The sequence below is a fragment of the Ptychodera flava genome, assembly GCF_041260155.1.
Source record: "Ptychodera flava strain L36383 chromosome 3 unlocalized genomic scaffold, AS_Pfla_20210202 Scaffold_26__1_contigs__length_13983176_pilon, whole genome shotgun sequence".
NCBI classification, from domain to species: domain Eukaryota; kingdom Metazoa; phylum Hemichordata; class Enteropneusta; family Ptychoderidae; genus Ptychodera; species Ptychodera flava.
Window position 1 is genome coordinate 9,758,811 of NW_027248280.1, and position 23,176 is coordinate 9,781,986.

The 23,176-nt window shown below is 35.7% G+C and overlaps 1 protein-coding gene across 1 annotated transcript; it reads right to left on the minus strand.

The window, feature by feature from the left end:
• Positions 1-9,844: 9,844 nt before the first annotated feature.
• LOC139125808 (uncharacterized) lies at positions 9,845-13,769 on the minus strand. The gene is made up of 5 exons (XM_070691898.1): positions 13,184-13,769; positions 12,684-12,870; positions 12,077-12,144; positions 10,600-10,725; positions 9,845-10,054 (listed from the first exon to the last, which is right to left on the minus strand). Exons 1-4 carry the CDS (start codon positions 13,671-13,673, stop codon positions 10,697-10,699), a joined length of 774 nt encoding a protein of 257 aa, XP_070547999.1. The 5' UTR covers positions 13,674-13,769; the 3' UTR covers positions 9,845-10,054; positions 10,600-10,696.
• Between the last annotated feature and the right edge of the window lie 9,407 nt (positions 13,770-23,176).

The window sequence follows — 23,176 nt, forward strand, 5'->3', positions numbered from 1 at the left end:
CCAGGCTGGGCACAAAAATTTGCCATAATATGACTTTGTTCTGGAAATTACGAAGACAACCGGCCGTGCGGTGGAACTTTGCAACAAAGTTTCAATATCTGAACTGGCATACTTGAATGACAGACACAGGAAACGATGGCCAATAAAAACGCATTCTCGTAGCATTTTGATAATAATGTATCAATCACAATGACACAGAAATTATGCCTCCTCCTGACAGAAGGGCCATGGCCTATTTGTAGCCCTGCTACACTATGTCTTAGTGCTGAAAAGGCCATGTTGTTGTCAGGTTGTCATGGCGACTTTTAAAATTTGCATACAACTCTGAGGGTTGAACGGGTTGTTAATGGGTCACAAAACTTTGGAGTCCCACTGTCGTCCATTATACCTGTTTCCTTGGGTATTAGAGGTGTGCAAGTATACACATCAAAAGACTAGAAAATTCACTTCATAGGCAGAATCTTGAAAATAGCCTTTTTTTTGTCTGGTTAACGAAAAAAATACCCCTGATCTAAAATATGCATGGGCTACAATCCACTGTCACTGGGCTACCAACTTCAGAAAATGGTAGCCCAAGTGGACTACCAGGGAAAAAAGTTAATTTCGAGCCCTGGGCAGTATTAAACATGAAACATTTAACTTGTAATATTTCCCCCTTGTCTTGGCCTGCTGGGTTTAAAAAATGTTTAAAGGTATACAGGCACCATGTTCAAATTTAGCCGTTGCTACCATGGAAAGGGGAGATCTAGCTAATCATAAAGTTTATGGCCAGGCCAGGTCACACAAAAAATAATGCAACACTACATGGTCATAATTTTACTTTAGTTAAACAATCAGAAATAATTTGTCTTCATTATTCTTCCTAGAATGAGGCAAAGAAATCAAATAAATTATTATAACATGAATATTAATACGTTTTTCATTATAATATATAAAATAAATAAGCACCAGTGAATTATGTTTTAAATAAAAAAACTGTGCGCTACTGTAACTGCCTGTGATAAATAATGGTACACTGGGTGATAAGGGGAATTGGGTTCATAAAATTAATTGAGATACTAGTAGAATTAATTTTAAGCACATAAAATTAATTTGAAGGCATAAACATAATTCGATGCATAATGAGTTAGTACTGTACTATATATCACTTAGCCTATTTGGGATGACTGCATTAAACAAAATAAAAAATACTTCAAAAATTATTTCTGGTCTATATAAAATTAATTCTAACACACTAAAATTAACGGAAAATATAATTTTGACCAGAATGGCCCCAATATACATTATGTTTACTATTCATCCTAGAATGAAGGCAAAGAAATTACAATTATTATTATTATAGAACAAATTTCTTAGTTGTTACTTAGAAATCCATTAAATAAATAAAAAACAGTGAATTATGTTTTAGCATAGATCCTCTCAAGGGTGTATGGTTTAAAAAAAAACAAACTGTGGTTCCAAAATGGTTACCAAGGCAACATAAAACAAAAATGAACATGGAGTTCATGCTGTGATAAATACACTAAGGAGAGCATTTGCATAGTAACTGGGATTACTTTTAATGGAATTTGGAAAAAAAAAATTGAAATTTTAAAATGCAAATAGGTTACTATGGAAACACAGGGCAGTAAAAATTGATATCATATTTTGTCTTTCTAACCCAAAATAACCCTTTGGTATAATATTTCTGTTGATTACTGGATTTTTACTCTGGATATTTGGTCTTTCTAACCCAAAATATCACTTTGATATTACACATTCTGTTGATTACTGGATTTTAGGTGAAATCTTTCAAAAACTGGTAATTTTTACTCCTGAATGGTTGCCATGGAAACATCTCACATTAAAATGAGTCTGATATTTTTTGGTGTGCAAACCAGAAAAACCCTTATGATCAAATTTTTACATCAATCGATCGTTCTTTAATAGGAATTAGGGAAAAAGTAACATTTTCAATCCCAAAATAGTTACCATGGCAACTCGAAACATTAAAATAATTCTGGTTTTTGTGTTCTCTGACCCGAACTCCCCCACTAGATAATTTTCATATAAAATCAAAGTAACTTTTCATGGGATATTAGAAAAACTGAAATTTTCAACCCCTAAAATGGTTACCATGGAAACATGGGGCAGTGAAATCGATATCATATTTGGTCTTTTCGACCCAAAATACCCTTATGGTGAAAATTTCACGGAAATTGAACCTATTATTATTCGCGTTATTATTTCTATATAATACTTATATTAATTATTATTATTATTACAAGTTTAGGGGCTATAAGTATTATATAGAAATCTAATAACAGTTCATTGAAGCTGTGGGAATTCTGAAAAAGAGGTGTTGTTTATTTTAATTTTGTCAATAGGGGTGACTTCTAATTGTCGTACGTATATTCTCTCCGCCCAGTTAGGTGTTCCTTTTGACATCACTACCCTTATGAATATTCATATACTTGCAAAAACTGACAGTCGCTGTGTCTGGCAGCGCGTGCTCACAGCTGCTGAGCTGCACAGCGTAGACTTCAAATGCAGGCCACTCGTGGCAGTCGTGGCTGTGTAGAAAACAAAGCACAGCGACTGCGGAGAGTCTATGCCAGTGTAATTGGCCTTGTAAACGTATCTTCAGTGTGGCATTTGTAGTTGTTGCGAAAACCATAAACCCTCTCCCTATGCTGACGTTGTTGGTTTAATTTTGTTCATGTGCATTAACTGTAAGCAATCAAGGAAATTTTGGGATGGAAATAGAGCAAAGGCATGAGTTTCCGCGAGATCTGTGCTAAAAATATAACTTTACGCATGCGCACCTCTTTTGCCAGTGTAGTCTGCAATATGAGCATGCGCAATTGAGTGAACGTGCGCGTGAATGTGTAGTCTGCATACTACGTCTTGTGCGATAATCATGTCGTTCAGCTTTGCATGTTGACAGAAACTGGAATTACTGCAGAGAATACTTTTCAGGACATCACATGTGAGTCTCTAAGGTAACAAGTAGGACGTTTAGGAAATCCTTTCAGAAAGTTCACGCCGCCTGTGGCCATTTTGTGGAGTATAAGCTTATAGTTATACGTACCTGGAGCGTACACTGTATTTCTACTGTACAGTGTACATATTGCCGGATAATATGCGATGGAATTTTGCGTTTCACGTCGTTCAATCATTCAGATGGAAATGCTGCCCTTCTCCAAACTTTGAAAAAAACAGGGAGGCAGATTTGGAAAGCTAACTCTTGTATATCAATAATGACGTAATTTAATGAGAATATATTTGTATTCGAACACGGCTACTGTTTTTGATTCGAGAAGTCTGATCATGGTGGACCGTGGTTGTATTCAACAATCGAGAGGGCAAGGGTGAGTCTAACTTTTTCCTATGTCCATGTAGCACTTGTGCAAAAATAAGCAAATCCACAGGCCTTGGCGAATCAATAAATGCGTTTTTCACCAAGCTGAAAGGTTGAAAGATCCGTTCGTCACTGTGGGACGAGGTAGATAAATGCAGTCAAACCCAACTTGGCACATAATGTGACTTTGTTCTGGAAATTACGAAGACGACCAGCCGTGCGGTGAAATTTTGCAACAAAGTTTCAATATCTGCACTAACGTACTTGAATGACAGGCACAGGAAACGATGGCCAATAAAAACGCATTCTCGTTGCATTTTGATAATAATGTATCAATCACAATGACACAGAAATTATGCCTCCTCCCAGCAGAAGGGCCATGGCCAATTTTTAGCCCTGCTACAGTATGTCTTAGTGCTGAAAAGGCCATGTTGTTGTCAGGTTGTCATGGCGACTTTTAAAATTTGCATACAACTCTGAGAGTGAAACGGGTTGTTAATAGGTCACAAAACTTTTGAGTCCCACTGTCGTCCATTATACCTGTTTCCTTGGGTATTAAAGGTGTGCAAGTATACACATCAAAAGACTAGAAAATTCACTTCATGGGCATAATCTCGTAATGTAGCCTTTTCTTGTCTGGTTAACGAGAAAAGATACCCTGATCCAAAATATGCATGGTTTTAAATAAAAAAAACTGTGGTTACCCAAATGGTTACTATGGCAACATGAAACAAAAATGAACATGGAGTTCATGATGTGAAAAATACACTTAGGGGAGCATTTGCATAGTATCTGGGATTACTTTTAATGGAATTTGGAAAAACTTTGAAATTTTAAGACGCAAATTGGTTACTATGAAAACACAGGGCAATAAAAATTGATATCATGTCTTATCTTTCTAACCCAAAATAACCCTTTAATATAATATTTCTGTTGGTTACTGGATTTTTACACTGGATATTCGGTCTTTGTAACCCAAAATATCCCTTTGATATAATATATTCTGTTGGTTACTGGGTTATAGGTGGAATCTTAGAAAAACTGGTAATTTTTACTCCTGAATGGTTACCATGGAAACATCTCACATTATAATGAGTGTGATTTTTTTGGTGTGCTAACAAGAAAAACCCTTATTATCAATTTTTTTACATCAATCAATAGTTCTTTAATAGGAATTAGGGAAAAGTAACGTTTTTAATCCGAAAATAGTTACCATGGCAACTCGAAACATTAAGATAAGTCTTGTTGTTGTGTTCTCTGACCCGAACTCCTCCACTAGGTAATTTTCATATCAATCAAAAGTAACATTTCATGGGATATTAGAAAAACTAAAATTTTCAACCCTTAGAATGGTTACCATGGAAACATGGGGCACTTAAATCGATATCATATTTGGTCTTTTCGACCCAACATACCTTTCTGGTGAAATTTTCATTGAAATTGAACCTGTTATTATTCGCGTTATTATTTCTATATAATACTTATATTATATTAATTCTTGTTATTATTATACTGTGGGCAAAATATGAACTTTAAAGGATCCTTTGGTTCTTGTTGTTAAGAATTTTGAACATCATATGGTTATTATTATTATACTGTGTGCAAAATATGAACTTTAAGGTGAAGCCCTACGAATTAACCTCAAAATTTATTGTGGTGTCAATTTCATGAACTTGGTATATATATTCTGTAATACAGCACCTTTCAAAAAATGAAATAAAAAATAGGGGTCACCACATCCGTTTCCATGGAAATGAAGCATGAAAAGTACTCCCTAAGAACCCGAAAAAATGTCAAGTATAGTTCATTGTAAAGTGTAAAATATCTACAATCTTCTTTATTGTTTTTAAAAATCAATCGATTGAATTTGATACTTTAAAAATATTTGCCTTTTTAGATATTTAACTGTCAATCAAAGAACAAAATGCTATTTGAAAGGGAGATGATGGAGAGTTTAGGAATCAACGATTTTAAATTTACAGCTGACTATTTTCTACTGGTGTCAAATTCATGAAAATTCATAAAATGAAACTTTACTGTATGCTAATCATAATACAAAATTAAAAATAGGGTGTCACCACGCTAGTTTTAAAGATATATTCCAATTTCTTACCGAGAATCACTGAATAAATCGCCTCTAATTGGATTTTGAATGCATGTGTCGAAAAAAACGAGTAACCTAGGGGGTCATATTCATAATGGGTCAAAGGTCAATGGGGTACTCTTTATACTAACATAGAAGTGAATCATCCACACAAAGGCACTCTCTTGAAATTTGGGGCCGAATAACTCCAAATTAGCCTAAATCTTCATTTTCCAAGGCCCCCTAGCATGGTAATTATTTGATGTGGGTTCATAGTACAGCTGCATACTATATCAGTTTTATACTGAATTTAATATGTGGTTGACTGTTGGTATCTTTACACATATTGAATGCCGTCTTTTCATGAAACATTGTCTTCTATTTAAAAAATACAGAGATATAGACACATGTACATCTTATTTTATTTTTTATTCATTTTTACTTTATATATTCACATTTCTACGCTCTAAATGATACAAAATCCAAATAATACAAAAGACACAAAAATGCCCCATCAACTGTCAAACATTACACTGATTGAACTCCTCCCTCGTCATCACAATAAAACACTCTTAGCAATAAAAACCTCCAGAAACTTAACATTTCTGATTCCCCTCTTTGAGGCAATCTCTGATAACAAGTTGTCAATCTAATTTGAAAAAAAAAGACCTAGTTTGTAGGCTTATGTACAACAAGCAACCTAACCGCTAATATAGCTCCGCTGTGTTTATGTAGAGAATAACTATTTTCGACACATGTTGATGAAGAAGCTGGAAATCTTTGATAGCTCATTTCAATTGCCAGAAAAAGTGTCTAAGATAGCTGCAAAAAATATACAATTGCCAATTTCATCATAATTTGAATATATCACATTGGATCATCCCTGAGAACATGTCAATCAAACCTATCTGACCAGTAGTTTTTTGAGAATGAAATTTTATGACCAAAAATGGCAAAAATTGCCCCAAAAGTGCAAAATTGCAGATTTCATCATAATTTCAATAAATATCATTTAGATCATCTGTAGAAACCAGTGTACCGAATTTCAAAGCTATCAGATGACTAGTTTTGGATATACACATTTTTTTGACCAAAAATGGCAAAAATTGCCCCAAAAATACAAAATTACAGATTTCATTTAATATATACTACTTACTTCATCTGTAGAATCCTGTATACCAAATTTCAAAGCTATTAGACCAGTACTTTTTGAGAAACACATTTTTTGACCAAAAATGGCAAAAATTCCCCCAAAAAATACAAAATTGCAAATTTCATCAGAAATTCAATACATATTACTTAGTTCATCTATAGAAACCTGTATACCAAATTTCAAAGCTATCAGACCAGTACTTTTTGAGAAACACATTTTTTGACCAAAAATGGCAAAAATTGCCTTAAAAATGCAAATTTGCATATTTCTGCACAATTTAAAGAAATCTGAAATAAATCATCCCTAGGGACCTATGTACCAAATATCAAAGCTATCTGACTGGTACTTTTGAAGAAGATGATTTTTAAAGATTTTTTTACAAAAAATGACAAAAATTGCCCCAAAATACAAATATGCAATTTTCACCACAATTTGAACAAACTTAAATGAGGTTAGCCTAAGTGAACTGCATATAAAATTTCAAAGCAATTTGATTTGTGGTTTCTGAGGAGAAGGCAATTGTTGACGGACGACGGCGGACAACGACGGAAAATCAACCTATTTGATAAGCTCCACGTCGCTGACAGCGGAGCTAAAAGGTGAACAAAACTACAGATAAGTTTCGGATATTTACAAATATTTACAAATCATTATGATTTTTACTAATAAAAATCTGACAGTAGTTTGTGTAAACTAATATACTTAACAACAAACTGATATAAATTATTTCTAAAGTCAATGCCTTGGTCAGCAAGCTATGCAATGACTGCTTTCATATTAGGTCATCATGGTACAGCTTCCAATTACTTTTTCTGTGAATTATATGCAATACAGAATATTATATATTGTGACTATGTATTTACATTACTTGTGACTCAATGACTGCTTTCATATTAGGTCATCATGGTACAGCTTCCAATTACTTTTACTGTGAATTATATGCAATACAGAATATTATATATTGTGACTATGTATTTACATTACTTGTGACTCTATACTTACAGTACTATTAACTTATTACAATACATTACTCCTGGCTAATCATGATCAGATAAGTTACATGGATTTCAAATAGCATGATCATTAATGTAAACTGACAGATCATAAAATGACACTGACTGGTAATAGCTGTTTTACAGTTTACAATAAATAGGTGTAATGGAACTACAGGGGCTCAACAATTATTAAAATAGTCATGAACATTTTGAATGATTTTTTCAGATTTAGTAACCCTTGTTACGCCACCACATATCTCAGTAAATAACCCCCTCAAACTTTCAAAGCCACCCCTTTTATATGCTATATGCAGATGCCTATAGGTCAAACCAGACCCTGCTACTTTCTGTGCCATAGATTTACTGAGAGTTTTATTGTTAACAAGACATATCAAGGTACTGTAATTAAAAGATTGTTGCTTTCTGTAATGAAGGTATTGTATCATCCAGTCTGATGTAAAACTGTGTTCTAGAAGAATTGACGTCAGAACATTGCAAGTTTTAAGTAATGTTTGTAACATTAATACATCAGCTGTTGCATTATGTGCTTCATACTCCTTGCCAACAAACTTGTTTGTCAGACTTTCCTGAGAATATGATCTCATCCCTGGATAAATTGACCTGAACAATGGCAAGGTGTCAACAAAACCTGCAACAGTTAAAATAAACTGGTTTATCAAAGAACAATCATGCAAAGAATTAATTAAATAGCGACAATCAAATGATCTAGAATTATGTCCAACTAAAATGGGATTGTCAAATGCCTGCAAAAAATACAAAAACTTTTGCATGCAAGTCTCTTTAGGCACACACTGGACTGCTTTGCCCTTGTAGCATAATTTCCCATTTTCAACAGTTAGGTGAGTTTTCTCAGATGCAATCCGGCATATAGGTTGGTTTGGCAAAATGTACCCTTCAAACTGTTGTTCACCACTGACAGCTGATAGCTGAATGATCTCAGCAGTTGAATCTGAAAGACAAAAAATTAGGATCTTCAAAAGAAGTGCTTTTTAAAAAAAATACTGCAATTATATGGTGTCGCTCAAATTTGATCAGACTTGGTATGTACCAGTATGGGTACCAAAGATCAACAGTAAATGTTTTTTTTTATCTGTTCAGTGGAGAAAATTCTACGTTGATTTTATGACAATGATTTCTGTACAGTACAACCTGAAAAAAAACAAGAAATATTTAAACCAGAAAAACAGGAAGGACAACAGTAAATAAGGTCTGAAACTTTAGGTATTGGAGGTCAACTTTAGCAACATGCATAGCAGAAACAGCAAGCCCCTCTTAGTTTAAGAATAGACAGTCTTCCCCCCTCTACTGAAATGACTCAAGGTCAGTGGGGTTGGCCTGTTTCTTACTGGCATGCCATAACTCCTGCACAATTGCAGGATTTCCTTTTTCTTACCTCATTTGCACATTTTTGACACTGACGTGTTCATTTGAACAATGTCACATCTTAACCCCCACACCTACCTGTACACCAAATACTGAGATGGTAGTTTTGGCAGCATGGGAGCCTTTGTGTGTGACTGACATACATCCGCACATACATACCCACATACATACATACCGACGCCACTGACTCATCATATAAGCTCTTTTTGGTATTTATATACAAAACCAAATATGAGCTATGAGAAAAGTACCCTCTCAACTGGGCAGTTATTTTCCGACAGTCCAGGACACACATTTTGAAACTATTTTTATTCTCGTTGCTACGTGCATTGCTGTCTGCATACGTTCCATTCGATAACACATCAGCGTGCGATTCAAACCGGTCTCTCTGCACCTTGCATGCAGTTATGTAGCAAGTAGTCTACAATTCAAATCTTATTCTGATCAGAACTGGTTTAACCCTTTCACCCCAGTTCTCTGTGTAGAGGTCCAACTTAACCATTGAAGACAATGGCTTTGGGACATTGTACCATGGTGTTGAAAGGGCTAAAACAATTACTTGATAAAAATTTTACAGCCTTGATATGCGTTTGTGGACCTCGGTCATATGATGTACAGGCCCCGTCCACCGTACAACCTCGGTTCGCAACACCCGTATCAGGGTCATAAAGATTAATTTCTGCATTAATACAAAAAAAAACGTAGTTGATACAAAGAACCAGAAAATACAGATAAAATAGCATAACAGTTACAGCTCATGTCCCTTTAATGCCAAGTTGTATGGCGTAGCAGTAAGCTATGGAAAACCATGCAATAATGTATGCTAAAAACAAGGCAACACAAAGTAGCACAGTTGATCTAAATCACACATTACACTTATATGCTGATGTGGTTTCAATATCAAAGACAACAGGTGTATACTCTCCACAAGAAACTGGGTTGAGCTTGGGACATAAAACTGGTTCAGGAATCTCTTCTGTCTGGTGTTCGGCTTGTGCAGATAGTGCAATAACTTTTTGATATGTTGCACCTTCCCTAACTTCAGTGGCAGCAATTTTATGAGCTCTCTTTTCTCTTTGCTGCAAACAGAAATAGATGATACAGTGATACTACCCTTTTAATGGGACAAAGTCACTCATTTTTGACATTATTTTGATTATTTTAATTCCTTTTGGGATATTATAATGATAATGTTGTTCTACACACTGAAATTGGCTCAATCTCTAATTGTCACAGCTCAGTTCACACCCTGAATATGAACATAATACCAAAATTATTTCTAGCACAATTCATGCACTATGGCCATGTCTGGGTCAGAGTTGAATGGTAAAAACTGGTTACTGAGCATATTTCTGTTAACTGGAAAATATAAAAATATTTTAAAACAAAACTAAAACAATTGAAATAATGTCAAAAATGTGTGACTTTGTCCTTTTAAAAGTATCATATGCTCGGACAGAACATCACTTTTTGATGCAATATTAAATAATCTATAATTCAAATCAATAAAAGTGTGGCATGTCTGTGTTTACAACTTATACATTTGCAATATACAAATGATTGCAGGCTTCAAAACTTGAATTTTGGAGGCAGTTACATAGTGATCCTCCAATTAGAAACACACCTTAATTCTCTTCAGCTTTCCAATTTTTGATTTAGTCTGTTCAGTCATATTCACTGTTTTCCTATCCAACATTCTTCCATAAATTTGGCAGCTTCTGCTAGGGGACAACATATTCTCCTTGTGCACCTGAGGAGAAAATGAGACATAACATTTGGTACAAATCCATTTTTTTATTTGGGATGCCATGTACTGTCCACATTCATTTATTGTTACTGGCGTTCGTGTGTGTTTATTTCATTTTCCTGTCAAAAGCCGACCTACAAGTAGACCCTTGAAAATGTAGTATTATCATAAGAAGTCTCGAACATGATACTAAGTAGAGACCATACAGAACACTAACTACAAACCTCACAGCCATTACCAACCTGACTAATGTATGTATGACCTAAGTTCTTCTGGGCTACCGCAGCAGCAACACGAAAGTTGAAGCTGGTTGAGCCACTATAGTGTTTGGCCTTTGGTGCTTTGGATGAAATGACCATGTTCATGTTTTCATTTGCTTGAGATGATCCTATCCTAGCAAGTTGTTCACCATTTGCTATGTATGATTTCATGATCTCCTCTAAATCCTCCCTGAGGTCTTCTCCACAGAGATCTTTGCCATATGGAAGACTCTTATGCTTGTAAGTACTGGGGTTTGTTAGATAGTTACACCACTCTATATCACAATGGACATGGTCTCCAAATGCATGAGGTACTATTGCCCTAAGATTTTTTTCTAAACCTCCAGGATTGCTATTATTTTGAGCTACAGCATAGTTAAAACATTTCTGAAGGTAATTAATTACTTTAGTTGACAACTGACTGTGCTTCTTTTCTTCTTTAAGTTTGTAGAGTTTGTTAGTAAATCCTTTCTTTGTATGATTATTATCTTTATTTTTTACTATATCAGGCCTGACTTCTGCATGCAATTTAGCCATTGTCGTGGTGTCATCATCCATTGTCACACTGTCTATTTTCACTATCTGTTCTACTTCATTTACTGTCTCTACAGCTATGCTAGCTTCCATAGACTTCGCGCTACCTGACCAGTTCTTATGACAATCATGCTGTCTGGCTTTCTCACCTGCTGTTCTGCTGAGTCACAGATCCTACACTGCTTGCATCTAGTGCTATATGCTACTACTTTTCCTGTCTGTCTACCTATTAGTGTTCCATGTCCTACATAGAAATGTACATACATTATCATCTAACAAACTGTAAAGCATGTGTGCTGTTGTGTGAAACTAAAACATACAGTTTATCTTCAACAAGTAATTGTGAATCCGTACACTAACATGACAATGCCGTGCCAAGTTTGTTGCTGCTGATTTAAAGAGATGACATACTACAGAATAGAAGCAAAAGCGTGGAAAATTCAGTTATCTGCGTCAGTCACTTGTTGCATTGAAAGCCACATCTTAAACAGAACACTATTTTACATTCTATGATTTTTGGAATTTTATTCTCAATGTTTGTAGATCTCCAAGCTACTTACCAGACAAACTTTTATAATCTCGTCCGCTACCCCTCTTCTGCCATCCTCCATCAAAAGAAACATCAATTCTGATGAGAAAAAAAAGATACACATATGAGATGTGATATGACAGACTAACCCTAAGAAGTACAGTGACTGGTCAAGCTAACTGTGATTCAGAGATACTTTTTGTTATGAGGTTAGATAAAGCAGGGGCAAATTTGGTGAATGATTTGCTTATTAAAATATCAATATACCTTGTATTGCTAAGATATATAATGAATAAAGTCACTCACACCTGTTTTGATTTCGACTTGTTCCAGTTTACTAGTTTCAAACAATAGCAATAATAGCTCTCAGACATTAAACACAACAGGCCCCCCTCAAGATAGGAGCAGGTAGTCAAACCCATGCCCCTACACAAGACCTCTCTAGCTAACATAGGTTGGCTAACAAGTCAACTAATTCAGCTGAATGAAACAGATGATGAACTAATTCGGAGTTTTTCAACGATCTGATTGGTACTTATGGGTTTTTGGGTGGGTGCCCTTGTCACCTTTGTTTCCAAAACTCTTATTTTGTGTTTACACCATAGACAGTATCTCTACTGTCTAATGTTTACACTTACCTTGCCTTCTTAGAATTTGAAATTTCACCTCTCAAAGCATGCTCACAAGATCTCTTTGCAACCTTAGTAATTGCTTCCCCGGCTGCTCTCTCCTTTCGTTTCAGTGTCTTCTCGTGAATAGTTGGAAGTGATATTGATGAAAACAGGCTGTTGACATGTCTCTCACCTATGCCTGCATGGATCATACCTGGTGTAAAATGATGTGAAATCAATACATGAGAAAAAAACCGACATAAGATTCATTTGTGTACACATTTCAACAAATACTTGCACCAAAATTGAAAATGATTATATTGTTAAAGAACAAAAACAGAACATTTTAGTTCCCGTTTCCTAAGACAGGCGGATGACAGGGAATGGATATGTGAAACCATGGAGGTACCTCCATGGTGAAACCATTACAGTAATTGTTACCCAACTGGTCATGGCAAAATGCCATTGAACAATATGAAAATATATTCGTACAATTACAATAAGTTGAGAATAATTACATGGCATACCTGTGGCTATCTTTGTGTTTATATCGAATGCTGACATTCCGTACTTCTTTCCAGCTGTCCGGCTAGTTTTACTTGTGTATACGTTGTTGAAAGTGCCGCAATGTTTACACGGAACGTGCAAAATGCTGCCTCCCCCGTATTTAGTCTCGCCTTCACAATTTACCAGACGCAGATGGTTTCGGCACAAACTGCAAGAGTCGAGTCCTTTGGCAAGCACCCCAAGATTGACGAGCCTCACACCTTCATCCCATGGAATTTCTCTGTTCATAGTCGGAGGCGTTGTTACATCATCGTCGCCTGTACTCGTCGTACTCGCATAAACAGACGTACTGGGAGTCACATTGAACGTCCCTGGAGCCTCTCGATTTTGGTACTGACTGGCCACTAGTGTTTCTGAAGCCTTATCGCGCCGTGATTTTTCACCTCGAGACAAAAAATTTCCGCTTTTACAAGATTTTGGTCTCATACTTATCGTAAATGACGTACACATACCATTCTACAAATGGCTGACCTGAAACATATTTCTGTCAAGCTAGGGAGTTTACTTGCGCAGAAACGTACGCGCAAGAGAATTCGGCGTGCTTAACCTTAAAGGATCCTTTGGTTCTTGTTGTTAAGAATTTTGAACATCATATGCATTCCATAGGAATAGGCATTCCCATGGGCACAAACTGCGCCCCACTTCTTGCAGACTTATTTTTATATTCGTATGAAGCAGAGTTCATGCAATCACTTCAGAAATCTGAGTGTAAAAGGATTGCCAAGCGATTTCACAACACCCACAGATACATTGATGATCTCATCAGTTTTAAACAATCCAGGTATATCCAATTATCTACACCACATCTACCCAGATGATTTAGAAATAAAAGAAACAAGTGAAAGTGTGGACTCGGCATCATACCTAGATGTATTGTTTGAAATTAGACATAATACACTATATACTAAGCTGTATGACAAAAGAGACGATTTCAATTTTGAAATCATAAACTTTCCCTTTTTGTCGAGCAATATACCATCATCTCCAGCTTATGGTGTGTATATTTCACAACTCCTAAGATACAGTAGAGCATGCCATTCATATGAAGACTTTCGAGTTAGACACAGCCTATTAGCTCAAAAGTTAGTGAGGCAAGGATTCTCAGAAAGTAGATTAGTGAAATCATTTAAGAAGTTCTACGGTAGATACGGAGATGTTGTATCCAAATATGACCTGTCTGTTTCTCGGATGATGAGTGACAGCATACCAAATTTTGACTCACAAAAGTAATTTTGTGAATTCACCAAATAACAATGAATTTGTCGCTTTTGGTCAATCTTGACGGGTGCGGCTAGCTGGCAGGGTACGCTTACCCATTCCGGACACCTGGTACCACCACTATTTCGTGGTTCAAGATGGCCCCATTGCCTTTGTCATCATCTATATGTTCCTTGGACCTGGTAAATTTCATAGTTTACCTTGAATGATAACGATTATTGGACCTGATTTGATGTCTATGGTTACTGTAGATTTCGATGGTAATCGTGGTTTTTCGCAACATCAAAAATAGCCGCCAAAACCACGTGACCGATCCAAATGCCTTTAACTTACCTTAAAGGACTCACACTTCGGATGACACATGTGACATTTAAATTCAAATGGTCTCTTGGTACAGGAGTTCAAAATTTTTATAGATTAATCGGTTTTTTTGAAAATCCATATGGCGGCCAAGGTCACGTGACCGTTTGGATATCATATGAAATTTGGAAGACCAAGGTTCATGCCTTTTACACAACTAATTTCCGATTGACCTGACACCTAGGTCACAAGGAGAAACCACTTAAAATTTTTGAGAAAATCCAAGATTGCTGCCGGGTCACATGATTCATTAAACATTCATGGGTTAGTTGCACCACCTCTCATTGGCCCTGAAGTTTGGGAAGTGTACTTGCAGCGGTTTTCCAGATCTAGGCTGGCAAATTATAGATGAAAGAAGAAGAAGCAGGAGAAGAAGAAGATGTTTTGTTATTTTTAAAATTAACGTTTATTACTAATATTAAACTCCTGTACAGAAAAAGAACATATCAAATCATTTCAACTTTTTAGACGAAAACCATAATTGAAATCAGACAAATGTGTAATGGCAAATAATGATCAATTACTGAAAAATCTAAGCAAAGTTGGGTACTATAAACACATCAAAAACTACAAAATGGCTTTGACACTGAAACAGAAGCGAGACGGAGATAACTGGTGAAAAGGCAAACGGGTAGGTATACATCACAGTAACATGAGGAAAGGTACCAATTAAATCTGAAAAAGCGCAATTTTGTCATTGACAGAAGGCAAGATGCGAGGTGCATGAAAATCTCAATTTTATAGGAGAAAGCAAAATAAACTTCCGAAACAAAAAAGAGCGACAGAAATTTGATAAGAACTTGAACAAGAACACCTTACATCTTGTAGGAAAATGCCGCCTAACCTCCAAAGAGAAGGGATATGCCGACCAAGAATCTTCTCAACTGTCTACCACCTCTCATTCCTAGGAGTACCATGGCCAGGACGAGTTAGGTGTTGGCAAAAAAGGAGTGTGCTCAGAGGTGGTATGCACACAAAGGAAAGAAGTGTTCACAACAATATTGAATAAATAGTAATTGTTCAAACAATGACTGCAGAAGCAATGATGTCACTAACACACCGAATGTTTTTGAAAGCACCCATGTGAATTCAACGTGAAGTAATTGTTTTCTTCTAAGATGCGAGCAATAACTCGCCTTTAAAAAAAGAAACAAGCATTTTACCGGTGAGGGATCATGATCATTAATTGCATTTCGTCTCGTCACATGACTTGACATTTTAGCTGTAAAAGCCCAAAGTATTCTTGTCCATGTACAATTTATCAGAAGTGGGTCTTAAACAAACCACCAGTATAAAACCTGCTTTCCTGTTTAAGAAAACGGTGACAGAATTTACGAAGGAGAATGAACAAAGGAGAAAGACGAGGCATTTTAAAAATAAGTGTAAATGGTAATGGCAGTACAGAACACACAATCAGAGGATGAGCTATACCCAGAATAGAACATAAACGATCCGTTTGCATACGCGCCATGGAGAAGACGCCATTGAAGATCTCTTCTTTTTTTGAATTGGACTCAGATAACAAGAAGTTAACAAAGGTTTGGCATTTTCATGAAGTGAAGGCAGACTTCTCCAAACTGTATCTTGACGTTTATTGTTCCCGTGAAAATTAGACATAATCAAGAATTTATATATGCTACCCTTTTAAAATTTCCACAAGGGCAAATCAAAATAATATGGTCATCAATGCCTTAACAAATAGGTTGGAAAGAATCCGAAGGACGATGATAAGAATGAACGGCACCCAAATCAACTTCCTCTTCAAAATAACTTTGGATATTGTTTTTGCAATCACAGGGAATAGAATCATCCAACGTCTTAACACTATTTGATAAAATTCTATCTGCGTGAATAGAAACCATGTTTCTAAAATGGGGAGCGCCAAGTTTTTTGGAAAGGGTCAAAAGATCACCAACTTTTGTAATGCCAGCACTGATAAAGTAATTAACAAGAGTGTTATCAAGATAATTTGAAAAACTAACAAAATCATTGTAAAAAGGGATTTATGGAAAATGTCTTTGATTGAGAGGGATCCACCTTTTCTTAGGAAAATACACGACTTCGAGACTCTCAAAAGCTCAAGAAAATGTTTATGCACATATTCGGAACAGACTGAAAATTGACTGTAAAAAGCTGAGAGGCGTAATTTAAATTATGAACACTTCTAAAATCAATGAACAAAAATTAAGGATGATACAGACCTGAATACAGATATCTTTAATTAAGGTAATTTAACCTGAAAGTTTCAAGCGTGAAAAAGAGATCGATACGATAACTTCCATGGAGAAAAAAACTAATTGACTTGGCAACCATTGTTTTCCTTGCCTGAAGAAATCAAGAAATTTGTGCTAAATTTAATCACTGATAAAAGCAGGATGCGAGAGGCAAATTAAACGATGGAAGAGTTTGGCTGAAGCGAGTTGATTAATAACGGTAACACGGCGTTAGAATGGCGTAGCAGGAGCATATCTATCACACAAAGATTACCTAATGTCAATCTTGGTAAGACACTCACTTATTTTTTTTGAAAAAAAAATCATTACTGTTACCCAATAAGTATCAAGGACTTTGAGACCAATACTAGAATTTCAAGCGGATGATCACGCCCATGTCCCACGCCATGTGCCGACCAAAAGACCTTGAGACTTACAATCGTAATTTTTTGCATTACTAGAACGCTCATAGACAGAAAACCAATATTTAAACCTCAAAAAATCAGTATTACAAGTAACAAAAGTGTTACGTCATCAGCATAAGCTGAAAATTTACATTTACGATCAACTGAGTTATGAAATCATAACACCTTGAATACTGTCATCTTGTCTAATTATGTGTAAAAGAAGTTGGATTGCGATTGACTATCAGTTTCTGTATACAGATGAAATTTCCCCAAACCAGAACGCATGCAGAGTTGAAAAAGATAATGATGCGTGACACGATCAAAGCCTTTTCCCGATCCAAAGAAAGAATATCAAGAGGAAAATACATTTTATTATGAAAATGAAAGCAATTTCTGATTAAATGAATATAATGAAAATCTGTCTGCCTGGAAGAGTATAACTTTGATCTACGTTAATGTTATCTTGCAAAACTTTTTTCAAGGAAAGCGATAAATTTTTAGTGAAAATTTTATAATCAGAGCAAAGCAAACTGATAGGTCTTCATTTCTTGAGAAGAGAGTTATCACTTTGTTTCAGAAGAAGTGTGATAACAGCTCTACGACAGGACGCTGTAAGAAGGCCATTGGAAACTGAATGTTTAAAAAACTAGTGGAAATCTTTCTCTAGAAAAGACCAGAAATGTTTTTTATAAAATTTACAAGGTACAGCATCAACACCAGGCGCTTTACCATTTGCAACGTTCTTGAGTGCAAACGTGTACTCATCAACACAAACAGGTTCATCAAGTAGAGTAAATTTGCCAGTGGGTACTTGAGGGAGATCATGAAGCAATGTATTTTTGCTTCAGGTGAAACTGGCTCAGCAGTAGAAAGATTTTGATAAAACTGGCGAGTAAGTTGACGAATATTTCTCTGAATTTCTGTTGTTGTCTGATCTTCACGTTGAAGATGGGTAATCGATTAACGACATCCTTTGTATTTTTCGAGAGATAAGAAAAAAATGTCAGAAAAATGGGAATACCCAGAAAAGGACAAAAGCAGAGAAATCATTCCCACAACAACCGATCATCGAAAACAAAAGAATACCAAACATACGCAATGCACTGGTAGTGCATTTCCACGAAAATGGGTATTTTTGGTTGTGGCAAAGCCGCAAACCAAAATACACAAAACGATCCAAACATAATATTTTACTTTCCCTGATAGGAGGACAAGATATCAACAACATGGTTCGACACACATCAAAATATAAGAGAGATATATACTTATATCTATAGGCAACTGAGGAAGAAACCAAACGGCTCAGTTACAGTCAGGGTGCTCTAGAGTGTTTCACTTTTGTCAAAATTTTATCTTATAGATACATATCTAAATTCACAAAGCTTGAGGTGTGGTACATATTTGCTTGAAAAGTTGTGAACCAAACTTTCTTCGTATTTCCATGACAGTCGTTTCTTGTTTCTTTATTGTGTTGGCACACCGTCACGGGCACTACAAAATATTATGATTTGATGGAGAAATAACATAGTAAACTGTACAACATTTGTAAAACTATCGTTTTTGACAGTTTAACCAGAAAGTACATGCATCTGTTGTGGAAAATAAGGTGAATGTACAATGATTTTACCAAGTGTTGCATGATTTCTTGCAAAATGATTTGTTACAAAAAATAAAGCATTTTTCATTTTGTTCTTCCCATGAGTTAACGATTCCTCTAGTTTACAGATTTGACCTTTCATACATTCGAGTTATTTTTTACTACAATTGTTGAAGTCTTTAGAAAACATAAAAAGCACTTTCAGCAAAATGATGCTTATTTTTTGTTAGTTTTCTAGTCCTTTTTGTAGTATGGTAAAAGCGTCACGGACACTACACGTTCAGGAATATGTATGTGGAACAAACTATTGTTTATTACAACAAGTAAAGCTGTAAAAATAGTAGAAACATAACAGGAATTCATCACAAACAAATTTAAAAATATTATTGAGGAAAGATTGACATCAATACTATTTGTAGTCCTGGTATTTTTCAATATCCAGGAAATTTTATGAGAAATACAACACTAAATGCAAAAACTATTGAGATTACTGGTATGTAAACAATGATAACTCGTATGTAGGAACTACTACACAATGCAAAACTATCCTAGTAACACTACAAAGTGAACAATAAATGATTTACTAAATATTTTGTTTCCAACACATTAATTGTGATCTCTATTCAGTAGCGTCACGGACACAACACACATGAATATAAAAGAGGCATAACAGGGAATCAGCTTTAACAGGGAATATTAAACACAAATGCTCTTCACAACCATATCGTCATATTAAACAAACTTGGTTGAGCAGATGTGTGGAGTTGCCCTCATTTTTCTTTATGTTGATTGCTTTCTTAGGTCATGTTACAAGCACGGACACTCCACTTTATGAAAAGACCATGTGTGATCTAAGTCGAGGGCTAACAAACACGAGAATACCATCAGGGGTATCCATCGACTACCTCATATGTAACGCAGTAAAAAACCAGCAAAAACATGGAACATCTTTGTGTAAAAATATATATACATATTTTAACCATGGCTCTTACACGGAAACCAAGGGGACAAAATAAACTTCATCAAAGTGTAGTGCCTGAAACCAATTAACTTTTAAATAACTGTCCACTTTGACGTTTACGTAATGTACATATACTCAAACCAGTAATCACATCTTGCCTTGCTACAAATAGAACAAGCTCAAAGTCTCATCAAACTAATCTGAGACGATCACAGATAGAGATGTCTCCGTATGTACGGTCTGCTCGCTTAAACTGAGCACATAAGGGAGGACTCTATCAACACAGGAGAGTGACTGAGAATCACTGCAGCTGAGCTTACTTCTGGGATCAACCCTCGAGTCATTTTCGAACGACGCTCCTCATGGTTTATAAAACGAGCATCTACATCTAAAACAATCCTTCTTACAAAATCAAAGCTCGTTATGTAACTTTGACCAACATTTGAAGGAGTGAGCATTCCGTCGATATCCGGAACGACAACAGAAAAATCCGGTGAGTTAATTCTAACACACTTTGTCCACATCGCTCAAACAGTTAAAAGGTTTCACGATAGCGGTTTTAACAACGGGGACTCTGATTTTTTTGCTTAATTTGTCTCCATTTTATGCCACAACTTATCGTATAAACCAAGATGCAATCTGTCATCGAATTGGTACTACAATCAACCAAACTAAAAAGATTGCTGAGCAATACAAAAAACATCATCTGGCAAAGAAAATAAAAAAACTGAGAAAGCTGCCATATAACTAATCAACGTTGGCGGCATAAAATAAATTAACCAATACTCTCCTCAGACCAAACCGATTTCAAAGGCCATTTAAAGCAAATATTGTTAACGAAACCATGAAACGTGGGAAAGACTGAAAACAGAGAAATAAGATGAAGTATTCCTCGAAACAGCCTTTCACAACATTCTTTTCAAACAGCGGAAAGCAGTCACCAATATCGACCCAAAATCTATTACAAAGTCCATAAAAAATTGACACAAAACCGAAAGTTCGGATAATTGATTTGAATGCCTAAAATAACTAATCGTTGACAGATAAGTACAGTATTTACTGTTAACATAACGAGCACTAGCAACGCTCAAAATATTCCCTAAATCAAAAACTTTGATAAGCGTTCAGAAACTCCGGTCGATGCTCGGTTATGTTAATTATAATATGACACCGCACTCCGGATCGCTCACTATAGAATCAGTCTATAGTGGGTAACTCTCTCAATAACGAATCTGGCTTCTCCTCTTCAAATACGAAGATGACTTTATCACACAACCAAAAATAGGGGACACAAAATAAGAGAGCGACTGATGAAGGAACCCCATTTTTGGTTCAGAAACATCGTTAAGACGAATCACTCAATCAACAAACCGTTTCCGGGGACCAAGATCACACGACTAGGGGCAAAGCACTGTCGATTCACCGGTGTCTCGCAATGTGTTCCACACAAAATAAATGCAATGGTCCTTTTATTCACCATATCGTAATATTAAACAAATTTGGTACAGCCGATGTGCGGAGTTGCCCTCATTTTCCTTTATATTTTCTTTTGTTTTTGAAAGGCTTTAGCATGGTCTATGAAGTTTACTTTAGATGTCAGGTGCATATATATGTAAATGCAGTAAAAACTGTTTAACCACTTGTGAGGCGTAGTGTCCGTGACGTAGAGCTAGTTGCAAATGGAAAGAGGTTTAATATGAAAGTAAATCAGTTTATTAAGTGTTATACTTTAATTTCACCATAAATAACATTTCTACTTTAATATTTTATTGGGAAACAACTGATAACACTATTTCTGTTCATTTTTTTTTACCCATATACCGTTATTTCATAGGACAGTTTTTTAACATTACAATCTCAAAAGGTAGCATAAACATCTTTCTCAGGTTTAAGATATTTTATTTGATGTCTTACTCTAAAACTGAGTTACTCTGTTATAAAAATGAAACTTCAGCAAGTAAACGATAGAATTACCTACTTAAATCGCTGTAACAAGCAGTGTCTGGATTTAGTGTCACGGACACTACAGCTGTCACTACATTTGGCCACTTTTTGATATATTAAAACAATACAAGTGGTAAATGGATTATATTTTTATACCATGTAAGGAAGGCAAACAGGGCCATTTTGGCTAATGACATCAGATCTCTACTATCTTATGTGGCTGAAAGTTATAGGGGTGTCACAGACACTACAAAATTTTTGGACAAAAAATGTGGACAATTTCATGATTTGTCATTCATAAGCAATACGTTGACCCTATAAAAGTTTAGTATCAACTAATCACAGTTGGTCTTCCAATCAAATAGATGTTTTAGGAAACAATATAGGGTAATGTTTTTAAGGTGATAATAGAGAGATAAATCAATGCTGTTGTCAAAATATAAAAAGCGTATCGAAATACCAAATTCACTTGTTATCACGCCCTTTCCATTCAAATCCATGTATTAAGATGAAATAACTTGCAAAAGAAAGATGAAATGTTATGTGATACTTTTAATATTCTGAATAATTGAAAAAATTAATCTAACAATTTCAAAAGTGAGTTGAAAAATAAGCTTTTCAGATGAAACAGCGTAACGCCCATTTTCACAAATTTTTAGGGAACTTTTTTCACTACCCAGCTCAAAGTCATCAAAAAACTTCATTTGTTCGATGAGGCCTGTTAGGTTCTACTGGTTGTTTCATATTGAGAACAATGTTTCAAAAATTTTGCTCAACATTTTTTATATTAGAGGGTACCATATCGAAATCTGTCTAGAGCACCTTGATTGTGACTGACCCGAAACTGGTTTTAAAATGTGGCGTCAAGGGTAACTGTTGTCTTAGACATACTCGACCATACCCACGTCTTGCCATGGCTTATCTAAAAGTTAACAACATGTTTGTTAATTTTCACAGTGACGGACAAGGATACAAGATAGACGCAACACACTTTAAAGCATATACAAGACGAGATTGGCGATGTGTGAAGCCACTTTCCCTTTATTACAAAACAATTCATGAGTGTGGTTCTTTGCATATGAGTTGTACCCTGGCACCCGTGTGTCGGTAAAATCTCACTCGTGTTTCACTAGCATACCTTCTCCTCGATATGAATGCCCCCCCCCCCCCCGTTCGGCCCGTCACTCGTGTTTGAACTAACTGATGTGTATGAGAATCTCACTCATTTTCATCGCTGTTTCAACGCATGGATA